Here is a 22,464-nt window from a genome sequence, read left to right on the forward strand (position 1 = left end):
TGGAAAAAAGTTGCCTTAGAAATGTCTTACGATGAAAATGAAATCAAAACATTCACACATGTTATTTTTAATTCAAGGTGCCAAAGTATGATCGAAATTGACACGTTAAAAATTGTAGAAGAATTTGTGTTTTGAACATTTGGCAAACCGATATTGAAGTCAGTAATTGAAGAAATAGAGGAAATGAAAGGTTGAAAGTGATGCAAATCTGAATATCTAGTAAAACACATCTTTTTAAATAGTTGTTAAGAAAATAAGTGCGATATGTGTAATTGGAAAATATGAAATAGGTACAATGGGTAAAAAAGTATTCGTACACCTTTTAAAAGGGAATAATTCTTTTTATGATTAGGACAAGTGATCTAAATTTTTTTAGATGTTAGAAGGATTAGATTATAGTAGACAATGGCTATTATTTTCAAAAATTGCAATTTGTTCGCATGATGAAAGATTTAAAAACTCATGGCTTTTCAACTTTTTTATCTGAAAAATATTTATTGCGACCCCTGACGATCTCGCTCATTATTTATATAATACAGCGATATAATACATATAACATATTCATATCATTATTGGAATATTTAAAACGATGATACTCTATATTACGTAACTGATAAAACTTGCATCAGCCATTTCTGATCTTTTAAATTCAATGTAAAGAGCACAAAAATAGAGGTTATAGATACCACATTCATTCGAGATATTGTACATAACAAATAAATAAACTGTGGAATTTAGGCATTTATGGCAACATGGGTAGGTAAAATGTAAAAACAACGAAGTGTTTAAAGCAATTTAAAAACATTAAAATATTATTTTAACCTCAACAAAATGATGAAAGGAAGAAATACACTTTTGCTTGACTTCTGTGTCTTTCAACTAAAGCAGACAATTTTTATCTTACCAAAAGATTCTAATGTCCAATAATAGTGAATTAATTTAACATTTTTAGCAGCGCTCCCCCATCGAGTTTCAGGAGATGAGAAATGAACCAAATGCATAAAATTCAGAGTCTAATAATAGATACTATAAATACTACGAACGTCGAGTCTGTGCTTACCGTTTATATCGAAATCTACCTTCATCATTTATCACCGGTACAGCCAAGCGATCGTTCGTTCACACCTCCGCTCTCTATACAATCATCCCACGTAGCAACAACGGCTATCTGACAAGTATGCGTTGGTATATCTCAGTAGATCGACAGGGAAAGTTAACTACGTCCGTGGAACTGGAATTAAATAAACAACGTCACCGGGCAAGGAAGTGCCGGCGGTTTTTCGTATGATCGATGATCTCTCTCTTTCAGATCCGCTGAATCGTAACGACCCCGAGGAATGTTGTCGGCGACCCCCACACTTAAAAAATCCTTACTGCAACGAAATCTACATACCGGAAGACGATTATTTCTACAGGCTGTTCAACGTGAAATGCTTGGACTTCGTTCGCGCGTTCCCCGCCGTCCGACCAGGCTGCCGGCTTGGATCTCGTGTGGCTTTTAATCTACTGACGGGAGTGCTGGACGGAAACACTGTTTACGGAGTCACGGAAACGTTCGCAAGGTAATGCCCCATTGGAAACCCGAAATCGATCTACAATCCCTGGCGATAAGTAGTCGATCGAACAAATTAATCAAACCCAGCGTCTGGACACTATGTTCCAGGAAATATACAGGGTGCCCAGAAATTATTGTACATGCAGGAAATAAGGAGTTCCTGAGGTTATTTGAAGTAACTTTTTCCTCAGCGAAAATGCAGTTCGCGGCTTTGTGTACGAGTTATTAACGAAAAACACTGGCCAATGAGAGGCCAATGGCGGTCGAGCCAACGAGCGGACGAGTTCCGCACATTGGACCTGCCGCCTCGCGCCAGCTGATATCGTCTCCCATTGGTCACGGTTTTTTTTTAATAACTCGGAGACAAAGCCGCGGATTGTATTTTCGCTGAGGAAAAAGTTACTTCAAATGACCTCAGGAATTCCTCATTTCCTGGAAGTACCACAATTTTGGAACACCCTGTATAGAGAAAGGTATTGCGTGGATCATGTGTCGCGTGGAACTTAAAACTAAAGCAAAACCAATGTTCAATTAACCACTCGACCCCTACGAACTTATTTCGATTCTATAAGTTCATTTAGTTTCATCCAAATCCGAATTTTCGAGTTTAAATCATCAATTGTTTGTATTGGATCCAATCCAAAGGATCAAAAAAATGCGAACAAAATTTTATGCATATAGATTTGGATAGTAGACGGTCGAACAAATTATGAAATAATGAAAGCTAACGTACAGGCCAGGAAAACGAATATTTTCGTCGCATTAGTTATTTCACAGAAATTGAGTTTCCGTGAAATAACGAACATGGTGTAAACATTGATCAAGGTGACTGGAAAGTGACCGACAAGTGGCCGGTCCGTGTCCATAGTTCCTAAGCGCCTGCCATTCTAATTATTCATATGCAGTGGAACCTCGGTTACACAAACTAATCAAGCAAGTGTGACTATTCATATAAGAGAACAGTTACTTCGTTTCAGTAGAACCTCGGTAAATTGAATTAATCAAGCAAATGTTCGGATAATAGAACAGTCGATTTTGTTAATCACAGCGTTAGGTCCAATCTTGACTAACCTGTACAACAAATAGTGATTATGGTAACCTTAGATTGAATTACTTGTGTGCAAACGTGTTCGGATAATAGAGAATTCACTGACCATAAAGGCAAATTCAATGACTAAATTGCGGATTTTTATGCAAAATAAGTTTTTAACATTCATTATTTATGATTAATGTTGGACAAGTGTATTCATTTGAATAAGTTTTAGCAACGTATCATTATAATGAATAAACATCGAGTTGATATAGTTTGATATAGTTTTCATTTTTCCGCTGCAAATTACAGTAAATTCTCCCCAATTGTCCTTCAGCTTGTAGTCAAAAATGGACAATTTCGGAAGAGGAGATACGATTATTCGATTGCCGATTGTCAACAATTATAAAAACGAGGCGCAAGGCTCGAATAATCGTATCTCAGCTCCCAAATTGTCCATCTTTGTTCACAAGCTGAAGGACAATCGGGGAGAATTTACTATATGTTGCAATTTTTCAGTCGCTAGAGACATCGTCGACCTTATTATTCGACCATTTCCTGATTCCCCTTATAAACTGCAAGACCCACCGCAAAAATAATGCAGACCGACAAGCTCGTGCATCAATTGCCAACAATTTTCAATAGATCGAGCATTAAGCAGACAACGAAAAACACAGGATGAAGTCTTCGAGCAACGTTGCCCCATAATTTACGTTACTTAGGGGAAAACTGTACAACGTAATAACAGTCCGAACGATAATAGTCACGCGTTCGGTTATTGAACACACTTGCAACACGGCCGCCGAAGCCGCCTCTGGCTCTTCGATATGGCTTCAGAGCCGACGCGCGCGTCCCTTACGTCATCCGCGACAATAAATCAGCATTACGTTTGTTCTATATTTTCGAACGTAAGGATACATGCATTCTATACTCCTCGCACTTTCTAGTCCGCTCGCATTATGAGATCCACGATTTCCCAATCGAGCACCCGCGGTCTTTCTCCGCTGCTTTAAGGCGTTCCACAAGACGAAAACGCGTCCGTCCGGACTAGGCGCACTAATACACTCGGACAAAGGTAGATTTATATAGTCGATTCTCTTATAACACGGTTAATTCATTCCGTGTCGTGACGACACCGTGTTCAACGAAACGCAAAAACGATGCAAACCATAGGAATCTGTTCTCTGTTAAAACTTAGAAAAGCGAAATCAAAGAATCCTTTGCGCTGCAACAATTAGTCATTTCTCTTAAATCGAAACAAAATTTGGTTCTTCCGTCATCAAAGTCTGCAAATGAAAGTAAATGAAGACATACAAAAAATAAAAATTGTCTCATTCTATCGGGGAAATGAGTAAGAACGAAGCAGTGCTAGTGGACTCGGACCTGAAAGAAATCGTAGTGCAAGGAGTTAATCAAATCACACGAATTCATTTCGATTTTTTGGACTATACCATACTATAGTACGTGACATAAATATACCAAGCATAAATACATGTATCATCCACATTAGAATTTACTAGTAGCCAGTTTAAATCATTAATTGTTCACTGGGTCCAATCGGAAGATCAACGTTGATCTCATTGGATCAAAAATATTGTAAACAAAATTTCATACACAAAGATTTTAATAGATCTCGCTGTCATGAAATAATGCCCCAATATAATTTTGCATAGAATAACAAAAGGATTGAATATGTATTTTCGACCTTAACCAAAACCTAAGGTATTGCCTGTTAGATTTACGCGGATCATCCTGCGTGAACGTTCATTCGAACTATGAGTCACGAGCGAGCAACAGAACTATTTCAGTTACCCAATCTTTTCTTAATCCCATATTAAGAGATGCAAAAGTCACGTGATTCGATGCACGGTTGTAGACACCATTTACGCGCCCAATGGAAGACTCTAACTGGGCTGGCACTCGGTGAATCTCAATCGTAACGCTTCTTGTTTGTTTCGGCTTGCAGGAAACTGCGCACCGGATATGGGGGACTGTTGCGTATGAACCCGGTCTTCTCCGAGTACGGTCTGAAGGATCTGTTGCCGTTGAAACTGGACATCCCGGACGAGGGCTGCACGAGACCAAACCGTTCGATGTACTGCTTCGAAGCAGGTAAATTTATTTCTGACACTTTTCTTCGAGTGGCGACAGAAAAACCGTTTCTACGCATATTTTTCCGACGAAATATTGAAATCATTGCGGTTTCATATCATTTTGAGCATTGAAGTAAGTCATCATCCTGTTCTTCATCAATTAATTCTCCTGTTGCACAATCTATAATTGAGATGGATTGCCAAGAGCTGAATAGGTGGACGATGCTTTTGAAATACTGGGTTGAAATGGAGCCTCGCCTCGCCGTACGAATGTTAACTGGAAGGTGTACATTTCCAGCGACATTTGCGACCTAGCGATAAGAAACGAATGCTTTCGCCATTGACAATAATCTGTCTTCGGCAAACAATGGAACGTGATTATTACTTGTTGAACGTATCATTAGAATGTACGTACAAACGCGAACAAACCTGCGTCTTCCGCATCTCCGATTTGATCGGATAGACGTGTTCTGAACAGCGAGAAAAGTCGTTACCGTTCATGATATTATCGCACACCCGTCACATTCCCTAGCCGAGCAACAACTTTTCTCACGTTTCGTGCAACCAGTCGGAAAATCACGCTTATTCGACGCGGTAATCGTGCGTACGCGAGACTAAACAATTCAATCACAATCCGCGTGGTAAGCCGCAGTTAGGTGCAATAATGTGCGCTGTACAACGCGTTGACCTAATCGACGCTTAATCTCGTCGAGAAGGCGGAGTCTCAGTGATACCTAGGAATTTCAATGATCGTTTCCACCAGTTGTTCTCTCAGATCTACCGAATAGCTTTGCGGGTCTTTAAAACCATGTTCAAGAAATTTTTCCGAGAGATCATTATTACTAGATTATGGATATTCATGCGAGTCTTCAAATAATGTAAAAAATAATCTATCCCGATCAGCTTTGAAATGTTTGCTTTCAGAGATCAAGTCTACAATGATGTCTACGAGAATTGATAGTTTAATTCATAGTTTTCATTATTTACAAAAATAGTTTGCTGCAACTTCGTGTACGTATAAAATATTTTTCGTAAAAGTTTGCGAGTGCAGCCAAAATTTGGAGCAGTGTCTAAATTGAGTAAACGTAAAATTCAGTCACTTAATACTATCAGTAACTAGATTGCCGAACTTCATAGATTTACGGTATTAATAATGGTTGATAGTAGTTTTACTATATTTCTGCAACGAAGAATTTTGTGAGGACAAAGAAAATTTTTCAATAACTTTGATTTCTATGAAATAATATGTGAAAATGAAAATTGACATGAAGATCCGCAATCTGCTTAATAACATTAACCCCTTGCTGTACTTTGACGAGTCCAACTCGTCTATTCTGTTCTTTAAAATTGGCATAAAATTCGAATCTCTTGTCAACAATATTTAAGCATTCAAGTAAATTTAGGCACACGATAAGCATCAATTGTCTTTCTCTTTTAAGAAATTATTGCAATCGAAAAACTTCTAATCGCAGTAACTGCGGAGAAAATGGTATGTCAAGGGGTTAACTGTATTTGTTCGTTGTAAAATTAAACGTAATTAAATCGGACCTGAAACATATCGTATAATCAACAAATACCATTGATAATACTGCAAGTATTCTTCGCGGTAATTTAAGTCCCTCTTACCGTTGTATCTACTAATTCAGAAAGGAGAAAGACACAAATTGATCATGTTATCCACATTGATTAGATGTATAAAAATTAAGTAATGAAAAAATTATTATAATTAGTTAGTATTATTACATTAGTATTGTAAATATATATATATTAAAATATATATATAAATATATATATATATATATATATATATATATATATATATATATATATTATAAATATATACATATTTACATTAGTAATGTAAATATTATTATTATTAGTGATATCGAGTGATGTTCTAAAATTGCCACCTGAGTATAAAGTTTAATTAATAATCTCGCACGGGGCTAGCCATCGTTGATGGACTATCGACGATAATCATCGCGTATCATCTACCTGCAGCAGTGTCGATATTCACTTTTAGAATGTTCGCATTTCTGCGCTATCAAGCCGAAGAACGTTGATAACTGTTCGATCGGTCCATTATCGGTGTAGAAAGGGAGTGGCCGGAACTAAGGTCAACAGCTCCATTGGCGAAGCTATTACACTGTTTTGCAAACCGAAACTGTTCATTCACGCATAATTTATTGTATCAATTAACGCGGAACACATTAATTCGAGCAAACGCATCAAATTATTTTATTAGAAGGACATGTGTAGTACAGTATAGTACATAGGCCAGTAACGTTACTATTTGGACACTTTTTAAAACGCAATAACTTCTAAATTGTACCACATGAATTAAACTTTTTTTAGATGTTCAAGTGGCTAGTCTAGACTAGTTTCTATATTTGTGATCATGATGATACAGAATAATCAGTGAAAATAATTTTTTCTGCACTTATAAAAGAAATAGTGAAGAATTTACAAAAAACTATATCTCGAAATTATTTAACAAACTTATCAACGATTAATATGTATACATATAATATATTAATACTTGATCAATTTGTTAAATAGTATAATATAAATATTATAATTAATTAATTAAATAGTAATATATATACATTTTTTTTTCTTTTATTGTTGTTGATAATCGGTAACTATAAAAATGAGCCACAAGGCTCGAATAATCGTATCTGCTCTTCCCAAATTGTCCATTGTTGTACACAATCTGAGCGCCAATTACGGAGAATTTACTGTATCCTGTACAAAGATGAACAAAACTTACAGCTGATTTTCTCGAAAACGAAGCTCCGGATAAAAAAATGTTATACCAAATTTGTTTCTTATTTTTTCACGTAGAATCACCCCCTGCTCGACTGTACTACAAATTTGAGTTCACCCAGTATAGTTTTCACTATAAATTATGTCAATTACTCAAAATCGACTACACTAAGAGATTTCAATTACTTCGAATGCTAATTGCTCCACATCTGTTATTACAAGGTATTTCGACTACTTGTGTGTATAAATCACAAAGAATATTTTGCGGTCACCTTACGTTACGATAAAGTCGTTCGTATATCTGTAAATCATAGAATGCGGTTGTCCTACTTTTCGTATACATACTAAAAGAGTAACACGCTTCTGAAAGATATCGGATGACATTCTTGCTGAATGTATCGCGACGTTTGTCTCCAGGTGAGATACGAGTGAACGAGCAGTTAGTGTTGACATGCATGCACACTTTAATGGCAAGGGAGCACAACAGGATTGCCAAATCGCTGAATCAAATTAATCCGCACTGGGACGACGAGACCTTGTTCCAGGAAACTAGACGGATTGTCATCGCTCAGATTCAGCACATCACGTACAACGAATTCCTGCCCATTTTGCTTGGAAAAGATGTCATGGAGAAATTCGGACTTCTTCTTGAGAAAAATGTAAGACAATATCAGTGACGTTTTGAAGACTAATAACTGCGAATTTACGTGCAAAATGTAATTTTCTCTATCCCTTGCAACATCTAAGAGTTTGATTAAAGTGTATTTCTTTTTTTTTCTTTTTATAATTTTAAGATGGAAATAATATAACAGCAATTAGCACCTCGTAAATTCTATTCAAATTGGATACATTCTACAAGTTAGCATAAAAATTTATTTTTTGGTATAATCAATCATTTTTCCATGCCTAATTTTTAAAATTAGCCCATAGTACTGTTATGTACTAAGTATGTCTATCTTAATAACTTCGAATGAACTTTTAAAGGAATACTGGGACGGTTACGATGAAAGTGTAAATCCGGCAGTGATTGATGCGTTCGCGTCTGCGGCGTTTAGATTTGGTCATTCCTTGTTACCAACAGCGGTCGAAAGATGGAGTAAAGCTCACAAATTTATAGGTAATTTGAAGCATTTCTTATTATCAACCTTCATACGGTTCTCAGAAATAATCGTGCAAATGATCCTAGAACACAATTTATTATTTTCATCGAAAGTTTCAAATTATACTTAATTCATAATCTACATTTTAAAGAAATACAGTGAATCAAAAGAAATCTCTGTATACCACTCGAAATTTTTTGTAATTTCTTGCAATTTTGTTTCATCTGGCAAATTAATTGTCTATTGTACATATTGGATTCGGCACGAAAATTTATTATATCTTTCGTCATTACAATAACGATATTACGTGCAAAAATAGATAATGTTAGGTGTAGAAAATGCATACTAGGAGAAAACACAAACTAACATGTGACACAAACTAACGTGACATGTATTATATTTTTAAATATCGATCTACATCAAACTCGTTTTGATTTTTTTCATGTAAAATATAAAATTCTAATCTTATATGATGGCTAATTGAAACATGTTAACAATGTAGAACTTTTCCTTATCACATGTGATATATTATACTTTTGACTAATAATATACAAACGAGAAGGAAGCAGTTCAGAGTATGTATCTGGAAGCAGAAAATATGTAAACTTTCATCCTGAGGAACGTATGAAGGTTTACGTCGTACCAAAGTATATGACAAATATTCTCAAGCCCTCACGGTTAACGAGTCGTTCATTTCAATTAATTTCAAATAATTTTTAAAAAGCTTCCAAGAGGTTATCAGACTTAATCAGAAGACCTTACGATTTGTACCGTGCCGGTGTATTCGATGAATACATTATGGGATTAATGAACCAAGTTGCTCAAGCTATGGACGACTCCATCACGCAAGAAGTATGAACTTTCGCAATATAATTATCCGCCAAAATGTGAGCACATAAACTACGTATCTATAATAATTCTAGGTTACCAATCATTTATTCAAAAAGGCTGGAGCTAAGTTTGGTTTGGACCTCGTTTCGTTCAATATGCAACGTGGTCGTGAATTTGCAATTCCGAGTTATATGGAATTCAGGTCAGCAAGTTATACTTGACGCATGAAACGATAAATAATTAAAACAAATTATTATTTCATTGGGCCACGCTTGGTCGGTGACGGGGAACACATGTCAATAGTTGTATTACAGGGTGTCCTATAATTATATTAACACCCGGAAAGGGGTGATTCCTAAGGTCATTTGAGGTAAGTTTTTCCTTAGCGAAAATGCAATCCGCGGCTTTATTTACGAGTTATCAACGAAAAACACTGACCAATGAGAGGCGAGATTAGTTGGCGCAAGGCGGCCGAGGCAAGGAGCGGTCGAAGTCCAGTTCCGCTGATTGGCTCGGCCACCTAGCTAGGCGAACTCCCCTCTCATTGGTCAGTGTTTTTCGGTAATAACTCGTAAACAAAGCCGCAGATTGTATTTTCGCTAAGGTAAAAGTTACTTCAAATGATCTCAGGAATCATCCCTTTCTGGATGTTAACATAATTATGGTACATCCTGTATAAATGGGCATAATTTAGTTTAGAACAGTTCTTACTTTAAATCTCGATCGAAAATGAAACAACATGATATGACAAGAGTTTTTGAATGTTGACAGCCTACCTTTTTGTTTCAGAATGATAGAAACATTTTCTTTTTGTTCCGGACAGTAAATTCGCTATATGTTTTACAGTATAGAACAAGAAAGTACATCATTAAATGTTAGAGATTTACATAGAACTAATGCTAATTTTAGCTTGTTATAATTTAATTAAAGATTGACGATTCATTGCGGACATATCTAACGTCTACGACTGTATCACAGAAAATTCTGCGGCCTTCCTTGGGCGGACACCTTCGAGGAACTCTTCGGCTCCATGCCAAATGAGACCATTAGACGCTACAGCTCCATCTTCGAGTGAGTAAACCAACCACAGTTCGACATATTGCTTTACATTTGCATTTAGAGTACGTGTAGAGTGAGTACCAGATAAAGTTTATCATATGTAAAAATGTATTTACAGTTCTTGGCCGTTAACATAAGAAAATATGGAACAATACTTTTCCAGCAACAATACCGTGTTACGTGTGACAAATTGTCACTGGTTATCTAAATTATTTTTAAACATACACATAGGTAGTCTGTGCATATGCAACAATTTTTAACACTCGAACGCCGGAACCCGCAACCGGCTCCAATAGAACCGAAATTTAAAAAATTATTATTAGAATACCAAGTATCTAACAAATAGTTTCAATTTTTGCACGTTTCATTAAAGCTTATAGAAAATCAAAGTCATGTTTTACTTTTACATAATCTTTTAAACTTTTGATACCATATGAAATGTATTTTTATATGCGGTGTCCAATTTTGACTGTGACTCACTGTATCACTTATTACAATGAGGTAAAATAACTTCGTAAAGAAGAAACTTAATCTTAGTCTTGTAATTCAAATGTTAGTTTGTAATACTAATGTAACAACTTAATCTACCGAAATTAATACCGAATCATCGGTCTGCTCTAGTAATGTACCATAAATGATTTAGAATATTTCAGGCAAGGGTTGACTGATTAGACTAAGGTTGACTAAAGAACATTGTTACGGAAGCATATGAATACAGGGTGTCCCAGGTTTTTTCGGCCAAACGGTGTCAGCTCTACGAGCAAAAAAGGAAGAAAATGTCATGTAAACATAGGCTGAAAAATGCTTTATTAAAAAATTATAAGAACAATAAAAAACAATAACGGACTGATCGGGAATATTATCTGCATATGTTAGTTCTATTTAGAAGTGTCGCCCGTTTCTTGAAATATAGCATTGACATCTATGAAACATTGAACAGCTTCGTAAACATAGTTTGAATAAATAAATGCAGATAAGAGAAATGCCACTGACATATTTCTACTGTCGAACGAAAATCAGTCCGTTGTTATTTTCTATTTTTCTTATAATTTTTTAATAAAGCATTTTTCAGCCTACATTTATTTGGCACTTTGTTTCTTATTTTCGCCGATAGAATATGCTTGTACCGTTTGGCCGAAAAAAACACATTAAAACTTCAAAAAACATAATATATATATATGTATATGTATACCTGGCTGTAAGAAAAATATTACCGAACGTTCTGGACACCAGTGAATGAAGATTCATTGAATAATATGATCGATCATAACTTCATTAATAATTCAAGACGTGCTAAATATAGAATTTCACGAACGAGTCCTGAGTGTCCAGCGCGATTACGCATCGCCGGAACAGTTTCTCCGATTCGCGGAGGGAATTCCCAGAAGTAACGGTCCGATTTCATCCGATGTCATGCCGTTCTCCGTGCGATTCCACGCGATTCGAACTTTCAGACATCCCGCTGACGTCGATCTCTGGTCCGGAGGTGTCTCTGAGAGGCCGCTTCCGGGTAGCATGCTCGGGCCAACCTTCGCCTGTATAATTGCCACGCAATTCAGCTATTCCCGTCGCGGCGACCGATTTTGGTATGAGCTGCCGAACCAGCCATCGTCCTTCACTCCAGGTAAGAGAACCTTTCGAATCGGGGATCACGAGCGCTGCTCCGATCAAGGACACACGAACGTCGATCGCCAGGACAAGTGTAACGACATACGATCGCGGCCGCCCCACCTCTCAACAGGTTCACTTTCACCATCATTTTTTTCAGAACAACTGAACGAGATTCGGAAAATAAAGCTCGCCCGAGTGATCTGCGACAACACCGACCTGATCGACACCATACAGATCTACCCTATGGTCTTGCCCGACCACGAAATGTATGTATCGGATCCAGTAATTTCCAAACTGAGAATGTTTACGGAGTTCTCTAAATCGCAAGGGACATGCTTTAAACAGAAATGAATTTCTTCTTTAAAGAATTTTGAGAAACTGAAGAGAATGTAATACAGTTTGGTATTTTAACTAGTTATTTTTATTATGAATACGTTAATCCCGCAGTCTAGTAGTCGCTGAACAATTTTAAGCAGATAATATTTTTATAAGAAAATTCCGTATAACGGAAACTTATTCATTATATTGAAGACGTTTATCATAATACGTGAGACAACAAAATTTTTCAGATCGTATGATAAAAAAGACTTCTGTTTCTATAAATTTTGATTACAAATAGCGGTTATGCTATTTGTCATCGAAATCGATAAAATAATTGTCATGCTATGAGTTTTATTCATTTCGGTTGTAACAATCATTGTAGTATCGTAGTTGATAACAAACGAGTTTCAAGCATGAAAATATGTTAACCTTAAAATTACCCTGCATGGAAAAACAACCGTGACTTTTTTTTCAACTTTTTATACAATTATAGAAATTCTACAAGTACACAACAATTATGGAATATTAAACAAGTGCACAACAATTGTAGTTGAGTTTCCTTGTAGATCTGATTATTCGTATGTGTATTTGTTTATAATTCGTCCTACAAATAACTCTGTTTTTCATTTGTCTTCCTAAACTTGAAAATTCGGGATAAAATATTTTTGAAATACACCATACCCATTTTTCAAGATAATGAGAATAAAATTAACGAAAGATTAGGCTTCTCTATTTAGACGAAAAGTCGTTTGAGATTTTCTTCATATATATATATATATTTTTTTTTCTTCGTATAATATAAAATAGTAACAAATTGTTCATTATTTCATGGAAAAGTGTAGACTTGGATTAAACTGTCTCATACGGTGACGGAGCATTGTCGGGCACATTTGCTAGAATGAAAGGATTAAATATGAGGAACAGGTGTGTCTGAAGTCGTGATCGTCGCGTTGCCTAACAGGAACGACGTTTGTGGGAAATCGTCTCCGCGTGCTAAGATTTTGCTACCATTTTCGATGTATTCAGTTTCGTTCGTGATCCGTTTTCAACGGAGTGTGCCGTGAGAATCGGTCGAAGTCGTGCGTCGAAGTCTGCAGAATCGATCGTTACATCAATAATATTGACATGGAAATCGAAACAGAAGTTAAAAACAGTTATTGCGTAATAAGTTATTGCGTGTGAAAACATGATGCGGGTGTAGATGAATAGATAGAATCTATCCTACGATCCATTAATAACTATAAACATTGCGCAATCATTGTATCACCAGGGATGTATTCGTAGCATACAAAAATTTCCCAAAAAGATACTAACATAAGACATTGTTGTTCCCCGAAGAAGCCCTGCTTTATTAATTTCACTCTTTTCTAATGTACCGTAGAATTCTCTATCAAAGGATTCTCCTAATTCCTCTGTTTGGTAAAACAAGCGAAGCTGATCGTGAATAGAATGTTAATTGTATTTCGGTTAGATATAGATTAAGTTATAACAATCATAATATACAAATCAGGTTGTAAACGCTATGAAGGACTCTCGCATTTCTCAGCCATACTAAACAGACTCAAGCATACCAACTTATATTGTAAGCATGCTATACTAACACTATATTGACCGGAAATCTATTAATAAGCTTTTAAATGACAGAATTAGTGAGAGAAGCTCGATGATTTTCTTTCAAAAAATCTTGTTACGTTATATCAGCCTGAACAATTTGATGGACGATGGATGAGATTATTGTAGTTTTTGAACAATTTTTTAAAGAATCACTCAACCGTTGGTCTTTGAATTTAACAGAACTATGAGAAAACTGCCAGCAGATAAAGTGTTAATAAAAATAATATATTCGAACACTGAGGCTTACTCAACATTTTGTTTCTTGTTCCCAGAAACCCTCGAGTTGCCTGTCGAAGCGGGGTTCTGCCCAGCATGGACCTGACCAAATGGGCCGAATATCCAACGTCGAATCACGGGCAATATGTGAGTAACCTAGACGGCCAGTATCAACCGTACGGAAAGTAAAAAGGCTGTTTTTATAGAAGTAAAGTATAGACCGCCTAGACGAACACCACCACGTAGTCAACAACAGTCACGAGCCGAGAAGCACGACCCTTAGGCACCCCTAACTCGAGACACATTACGGTACTGTAGCATAGCGAGCCCTAGATGCGTCTGCACGTTGTATTTCGTATCAGCTTAGGGACACACAGCAGGCGGACGTATAGATCCCTTAGCGACCTTAAGTAATTATAAACCTCGAATACTTATTAGGTGCCCCGTAGCCTTTATTTATTGATTACCGATTAGATTGCAATTTATATTCACCGATGATCGTTCGAATGTAAATTGTAAATCGACTGTAGATTCCGTTACATTTTCATCCTTATATCTTTTACATGTTACGTGTGGCTAACTAAATAACCAAGAAGCTCCATTTTAATATCGACCAGTTAATATCGAAAGTCACCTTCCGTTTGGAATTTTATAATTCTGGCTGCTCGGTATCGAATCGTGTTTGATAACTTGTGGTATTGAATATGTAGATACATAACGCGTATAATCGATCCAGAGACATTATGTTGTATTTTTAGCGATCTAGCAACATTTAGAATTGCGTCATTCTTACCACTTTGTTAAAATATTATTGAACAATATATGCAAAGAATTAATGGAACGATGCTGATAGCAATCGAAAAATACTTGCAGAACATTGATAGTTCACGTTACAGAAATTCCGCGGAATAAGATAAATGTTCTGGCATCGATTGCGGAAACTTGAAATTTTATGGACGCAATTGTCAAGACGTGGATCGTCGATGATTTTCAACACGAGCAGCGGTATCTATAAAATTTGAAACGATTCGAATTTCTCCGTGTGGATTTGCTATATAGCAACTATTACGGAAATAGGAGGGACGAGGTGTAGGTTGCAATCGTGTCCATTGCGTAACCAGAATGCATTTACATAAAACAACTTTCCGCGTCGACTGCTTTTAATAATCGCTTCGAACGTACAGTGTCGGCCAAAAGTGTGAGGCCAGGTGTGATAGTCACAAAAAACCTGGGGACACTATTCTAAGTATCTAGGAAAATTCCAGTAAATTATGTACAAACAGACTTTCCATGTTTATTAAGCGTTTCCATTTAATGTGGGCGACAGTGACGTGCATAGGCGTACGTTATATGACCATATTTGGAACGATTACAGATTCTGAGCGACAAACACATTCATCAGCCCAGTGACTAAAAGAGACTATAATTATTTTCCTACTTTTCGTGGAAACGTTGATTTAATTGAGTGCTTTATTAAATATACGTTAGAAATATCTATTAATATGTCTTAAACATTTTATTTAATACCTTTGAGAAAAGAATGGTTCATAACTGAGAACACGTTAATAGACTTTTTGATAACAGCAATCTAATGCAATAATTTAATCACCCCGAGAAATCACTCTGTAATATAAACTACATTGGGAAACAAACGAGTTAAGTCGAGAATTCAGAAGATCCGCAGTACGAGCAAGTCGAAATAAATTTTTCTCATCGATAATGATTATTGGCAGAGTCAATTTCAGTCGCTTTTCATTAGTATCTGTAATCGAATACATTTGAGATAAAAATGACTGTCAATTTTGTAATCAAAAATATTTGACATGCACAAAGAATCCTTATTCTATGACTTTCTACATTTTAGTTGCTAGTGGGAAGTTCGTCAAATTCGGGATCACCTAGAGCCTAGACTAAGCATGCCAGCAATAGCACACAAGTAGGAAGTGCATGAAACAATGGAACATACGTGATACTTTTGGCTGACAATGTATTTTTAGTCGATACAGTAGAACAGTTTAGTTGCGCCCGTGTCGCGGCGCAGTTGAAACGCTGCGAACGTCCGCATGGATTTAACAGGTTGCGAAACGATCGATACTCTTGCATACAGGATCACTGGTTATTGCTAGTTAGCGTTAGCTAGTAGATAGTACATGTAGGTAAATATGTGCCTACTCGATGGTAGAACGTCGTGCGTTAAATATCGATTACCTGACAAATACTCGAATATTTATATCGTCGGACAAACACGTCTTTGCTTGCTCTTCTCGTGTCGATTCTGTTCTGCGATTTCCAATCAGAGAACGGAAGAGATCTCGACCGTCAGGGAACTATTATTTAACCCCCTTAGATTCGACGAACGCCAGGACACAATTCGAATCGATAGAATTGATTTGCAGTCGATGAACGTGGAATTTGATTCGCTGCGCACGGTGGACAATTTATAGCAATTCATGCCGGTTCATCCTGTGTAATAGGTTGTTACATACGAGATGTAAATCGTTTTCATTGATTTATTAAGTAATTCGAATGATCGAACACCTTTCTTTTTTCATTGCCTTCGCACGGTTTGTATGGAGAAATATCTCAGATTGTGGAAGTGTTGACACTAAATCTTCCAGAAATCGTTACACTCTTTTTCGATCGTTGATGCTGACGTGCGAAGTTTTTCATAATTCTTCGGATTAATCGACATCTGAAAAATGATTCTAGTTGCGAGGATATTAAATAATCAGTTAACGTTTGATCTGTGTTATTAAATTTGACTATTCAGATATCTCATATGCGTCAAGCTATTATTTTATAGAAACCCTTGATAGAAGGATCTTTTTCTATCCAGAATCACTTCTAATTTAACATTATTCTTTTTTTTGGGAAAATGTTTCTCTGGACGTTGTTACATACGTCAGAAGCTTATCCATCTCTTACATGCTTTTATTCATCGAGTTCTTAATTTATTACTCCTAACAGATATTAAGAACACGCACACGATGTACATAGTAATATGTAATTAATGATAATTCCCTTCACCAAGTTCTCCCTCAAAGCAAGTCTGACGTCTAGTCTTCTCCTCTGTCACAGCAAGCATCAAATAAATTCGCGAATCTGTGTCTAGCACGATTTGGATGTTTAACGATAAATAACAATAATATTTTGTTTTGCAAATCGATATTTCCTTCCAAAAGAATTTATTGTCTTAATATGTTAAGTCTTCAATTACAAACCTGTGTTTCGGTTGCAATTTCAAATGGAACTGTTATGATAAAAAATGATTTAAGTAACGCTCTGCACTGTTTCTGTCATCGAAACAGTACTCAAACTACTTTACAATGAAAAGCAATCTTTAATGTTTTCGTTATTGTGTCACATAACATAATGTTCCTATTAATTATGAAGAAATACAATTCGTTGTTCAACGTTATTCAAATATGCATATTTTCGGAATGACGTGCTTTGTTCTGTGTTCCCCAAAAGAAAACAATACAATGATTCGCTCCATTCACTTCCAGTAATTGTCGGTAGAGTTTCCGTTTGTACATGATACACGCTATCCGTCATAATTATTCGAACGACTTCAAACGGCTTCAAAACGGAGGAGATTTAATTGGATAGTATATTACCAATTAATAAAACTTGTTTTATTAATACAGTGAATCTGCAGCGAATGACAAAATCTAAAGTCAAAGATGAATCAATTATTTCATTAAGCAATTAATTATGCAAGCAAAGAAATTACATGATTTATATTAATAAATAGATTTAATAATATATTCCGAATAAATAGCTTTAATCTATATTCTGAATGTGAGAAATGTAAAAAACTTTTTCCATAATTTACCCTCACAACGCAAGGTGATTTCTTGAAGTTTCACTATGTAATACAAATCATAAAGAATACTATAAATTATAATTTAGCTTCTTTCCAGCATCGCGTGTAGGATGGCCAGTAACTGTTTCTACAACCAGAAGAAGGGAGATTCAACGTGGCAAAATAAGTTGAGAAAAAAAATAATATTTTTTAATTCAAATCTTCGTTTTCGAGAAAAGTGAATTTAAAGATCCCAGATTCACGTCGTAGCTTATACGTGGTATGATAAGAAGTAGAACAGATAGGTGATAATCAGACACGCCAGTTGATTCCTATTCGATATCATTATTTTTCAAACTCGTCCTTCTCGGAAACGAAACCTTAAATGACAAAATTTTTTCTATATTATCGTCTTACTTTATGATGTAGGATCGCGCTTCTCCCTCTCAGTTGTACTATCATCTACTGACCACTCAATAGAAGTTTCTAATATATGTATATATATCCACGATAATATGAAAATTTCAAATGTCTTTTCCTTTCCTTTGGAAAAAATATCTTCAATTTTCATCTTATCTTCTAATTGCTGGATTGCCCTGCTGAGAAAAAAGAAAACCAGAATGTGAAGTCAGATTTGTGATAAAAATGTCAAATACAATTTTTTAACACTGGAATCACCAAACCAGTAAAAATGTTTGACGTCTATATCTTTAAAAAAAAATAACCGACATTATAAAAGAGATTCTATGAATACATTTTTCATGAACTTTTCCTTCAGTCATAATCGCCCGAAGTTAGAGTATATTCAATTTCGTGATCATTACAAAACACTGTAACACAGTTACGTTCAGAGCTCGGTAATTCTGTTGTTAAATGCGGAAGCTACTTATTTCCATCAGATCGAGATAAATTGCTACTTTCTCGTACAAAGAACTTAAGCGTACAATTAATATACAGGGCGTCCAAAAATTATGGTACTTCCGAGAAATGAGGGGTTCCTGAGGTCACTTGAAGTAACTTTTTCCTTTAGAAAAATTTTCTCCGAGGCATCGTTCACGAGTTATTAACAAAAGACAGTGACCAATGAGAGGCAAGCTCAGCTAGCGCGAGGCGGCCGAGCTAACGAGCTTACACCCATTGGCTCGGCCACCTCGCGTCAGCTGATCTCGCCTCTCATTGGTCACTGTTTTTCTCCAATAACTCGTAAACAAAGCCGCGGATTGCATTTTCGTTAAGGAAAAAGTTACTTCAAATGACTTCAGGAACCCGTTATTTCCTAGAAGTACCACAATTTTGAGACACGTTGTATATTTCCGAAAATTACTAACTCAATAAATCTCGTATCATTTTAGCCATCGATGAAATCGTAGAACAAGAAATTAATATTTCAAACTGGATAAAGCATCGAATTATGAGTCGTTCGAATAATTATGGACGATAGTAATTACAAAGGAAGCGACGTAATATGTTTCACGGTTGCGTTTCATGCCACGCAGAAACCGTTGCCCGCGAAAAGTATAGTATTCCGACTCGGTATCGTGCATAAATTTTCTCGTAATCGAGGTAATATTGTACTGTAGCAATTGATGGAGGAGCACTTGCATGACGCGCGGAATCGTCCAACAAGACCGAAGACGATGCGGAACAACTACAACAGAGAGGAGATCTTGCGCCTCTTCTTTGAGAGTATTAACGGCATTGCCTCGTATCTGGGATTGAGAAAGTAATCGCGCACTATGAACGATATTTGGAGCATCGATGCACGAGGGTGAACATTCCAGAGATTTATCCCCTTACGGTAGATAGAAACATCGCTTGAGCTCAAACTCGACTATACGATACGCATAAGTCATTTATATCTATCGTTGAATAAACAGCGCAACGTATCCGTCTTTATTTTATTTTCGTCATTCTTTGACGGCATGAAAGATGCACGTTGATTTTTGTAACAAAGTTAACGCGCGACACGTGTTTTAGCACGATGGCAGCAGCGTGGCCAAGGCATTGTACTTCGAACGTTCGTGTGATTTGTAAAGAAGTACATTATTATAGAAGTGCAGGACAGTTATTCGGAATCATGGCTACCACACTGACCTGTATGGCTTCGAAATACATATGTTGTCGCGATTGACAGTCTGAATATACTGTTCCTATTCATGTAACTTCAATAACAAGGGATCATACAGAAATGTTACAGACGCCGAGTTTTATGAAACTTTGGGAAAGGATAGTTCTTCGAAAAATATACAACGCATATTCTTTTTATCGGCCCTCGTTCGCATTTCAGGGATGAAAACAGCCGCAAATCTTGGGGCTCGAATTTAGTCGAATATCTCGGAAACTATTCGAGTTAGAAGAATGGTTCAAATTACAAAGTTGTGCATTTTTTAATAAGGAATACTTAATTAGAAAGCCATAAGAACGAATGAAAGTAATATTAATTTTTCAAAATGAACAACTTGCTGCGTTGTGTAGAAGTATTCAGCTGCGTTATATATAGGTATCCTGAAAAATTAATAAAATATATTTAAGTTATAGATTTTTATATTTATATTTTTTTATCATGAAACTTCAAACATTACGACTAACAGTAATCGGCGAACACTTTTCTGGGTACCTGACATAATACAGTCAATACGTGACTCTTCTAATTTGTTAAAAGTACACGAAGAAAATTTTTCTTTGCTTTCAATTTCACTCGTCTCGAATAATAATGTATTTTTTCTACAAATCCATTTACGAAAGAATTATTATAACTCCACTTAAGAGAATACATAATAGGATACATGGGACAATTAAAAATTGTTTTGTCTATTGTGTCAGAAATAACAACGAATAATTGTTTACTACATTATAAATAAATATATCATTATGAATAAATAATTGTTTATTCGGTAGAAGCAACTATGACTTTATAAAATGTATCGAACGCTACTGGTCTTAACCTATGCATTTGTGAGTCTACCAAGTAAACAGTTATGTCAGCTAAGAGTCGCAAAGGAACCACGTTAATGCCTCACCAGGCGGGATGGCTAACAGGCAACATCATTTAATACACTTTGTCAACTCGAGCTATGTCCAAAACTCAATTTTGACATTATCGTAAACAAAATAACATGTTCTATGTTGAGCTGACAGTGTTGAGATCATTCACCGAGCCATAAGCTACCCTTTTATGAGCCCCGGATATCACCATGCAATAACAATTAAAAATAGTAGTAAATACGCGTAGTAATTTATGCATCGTATCTACGTACTTTCGTAGGATCATGTGACTACTTTACCCTGTATACTTAACGAAACGGCACGCCATTCCGTCGTTGTAGTAGACCAGTATCCTCCTCTTGAATCGAGGCTACTGATTTAGAGGATGGGCCTAAAGGTTGTGGAGTGTGAGTCTGGCATGCAGAAACAGCACTTTAGATCGCTTCGAGTATTATTGTATTGTATTATGTATATATGTGTGCATGGTGGCTCCGGTTTAAATGGTTCAAGTTTCTAAATTTCATCGCGTGTCGCTGAAAATAATTGGAGGACAATTTTATTTCTGAACTTAAAGTGACGCAATTTTAAGACTACAACCGTAAGCGAATGGATGTACTTCAATTCATTTTTCTATGAAATATCATGGGATCTCGTAATGCAAAAATTCTTGACATTATGATAACTTTAATCTGTTAACATCAACAACTAATGTTTATAGTACCAGATTACAGGTCAGTGTGCATTCGGAGTTTCTGAAAATTAGTTATGATAAAATTGTTGGTACGATAATAATTATAAGCACAAAAATGTTTCCGTCGATAAAAATTCAGGCTTCGTTACATTTGATTGAATCGGTCATTTATATATCATTTTTATTTTGTTGGCATGTTTAATAACCGAAATAAATGTTACTATTATCTCGCGTTTTCCACGAGGAAATACGTGAACATGGTTGTTCAGTGGTCGCAGCTGTCGATGGTCATCCAATTAGTTTCAGTGGCCCTATAATACCTTATAAAAGTCGCAGAAAAGGTATTTCCCGAGCCACTGTACACCCAGTCCCTGTTTATATGTATGTTGTATTTTGTACATAAGTACCGTCAACGAATAAAGTCACATTAACAAGAGTGCCATTTTATGGAACTTCTATAACTTTTTGTAAATTCACCTACCCCGCACCACCGATTCACTCCTTAGCAGCCGTGGTTGGGTCTACCACAAAAAAACTATGCTCCTCATAATTTAAATTCCAATAATTGTACATATTAATTTAATGAAATTTATGGAAATTTATAATTAATATATATATAATTAATATTTAATTTTAAAAAATGGAATTTATGAGCATAATATTACATTATCTTGTATTTATCAGTAAAAAGATCAGTAAAATGAAAAGAAAATAGAAGAAAAGAAAAATAAAGACCAATAATGACACGATCACGGCTGCCGCATGATTATTAGACGCACAAGTCGAC

General features: G+C 36.0%; 2 protein-coding genes across 3 annotated transcripts in view; one reads left to right on the plus strand and one right to left on the minus strand.

Moving 5' to 3' along the window:
* Positions 1–22,129, plus strand: part of cysu (peroxidase homolog) — a 47,355-nt gene extending 25,226 nt beyond the window's left edge. The window contains exons 7-17 of one of the 2 annotated variants that reach the window (XM_033473866.2): positions 1,310–1,562; positions 4,552–4,697; positions 7,862–8,103; positions 8,429–8,561; positions 9,269–9,396; positions 9,468–9,577; positions 10,354–10,446; positions 11,889–12,058; positions 12,203–12,311; positions 14,253–14,343; positions 19,582–22,129. In XM_033473866.2, the coding sequence (XP_033329757.1) occupies positions 1,310–1,562; positions 4,552–4,697; positions 7,862–8,103; positions 8,429–8,561; positions 9,269–9,396; positions 9,468–9,577; positions 10,354–10,446; positions 11,889–12,058; positions 12,203–12,311; positions 14,253–14,343; positions 19,582–19,728 (1,622 nt within the window). In that variant the 3' untranslated portion in view covers positions 19,729–22,129. Of the gene's footprint in view, positions 1–1,309; positions 1,563–4,551; positions 4,698–7,861; positions 8,104–8,428; positions 8,562–9,268; positions 9,397–9,467; positions 9,578–10,353; positions 10,447–11,888; positions 12,059–12,202; positions 12,312–14,252; positions 14,344–14,402; positions 17,625–19,581 lie in introns of those variants that run through there. The other variant, XM_076523305.1, reaches the window with a different exon arrangement.
* Cep290 (Centrosomal protein 290kDa) overlaps positions 1–22,464 on the minus strand; it is a 59,957-nt gene that overhangs the window by 11,723 nt on the left and 25,770 nt on the right. The gene's annotated exons all lie outside the window — the stretch shown is intronic.

This window comes from Megalopta genalis, chromosome 6, assembly GCF_051020955.1.
Source record: "Megalopta genalis isolate 19385.01 chromosome 6, iyMegGena1_principal, whole genome shotgun sequence".
NCBI classification, from domain to species: domain Eukaryota; kingdom Metazoa; phylum Arthropoda; class Insecta; order Hymenoptera; family Halictidae; genus Megalopta; species Megalopta genalis.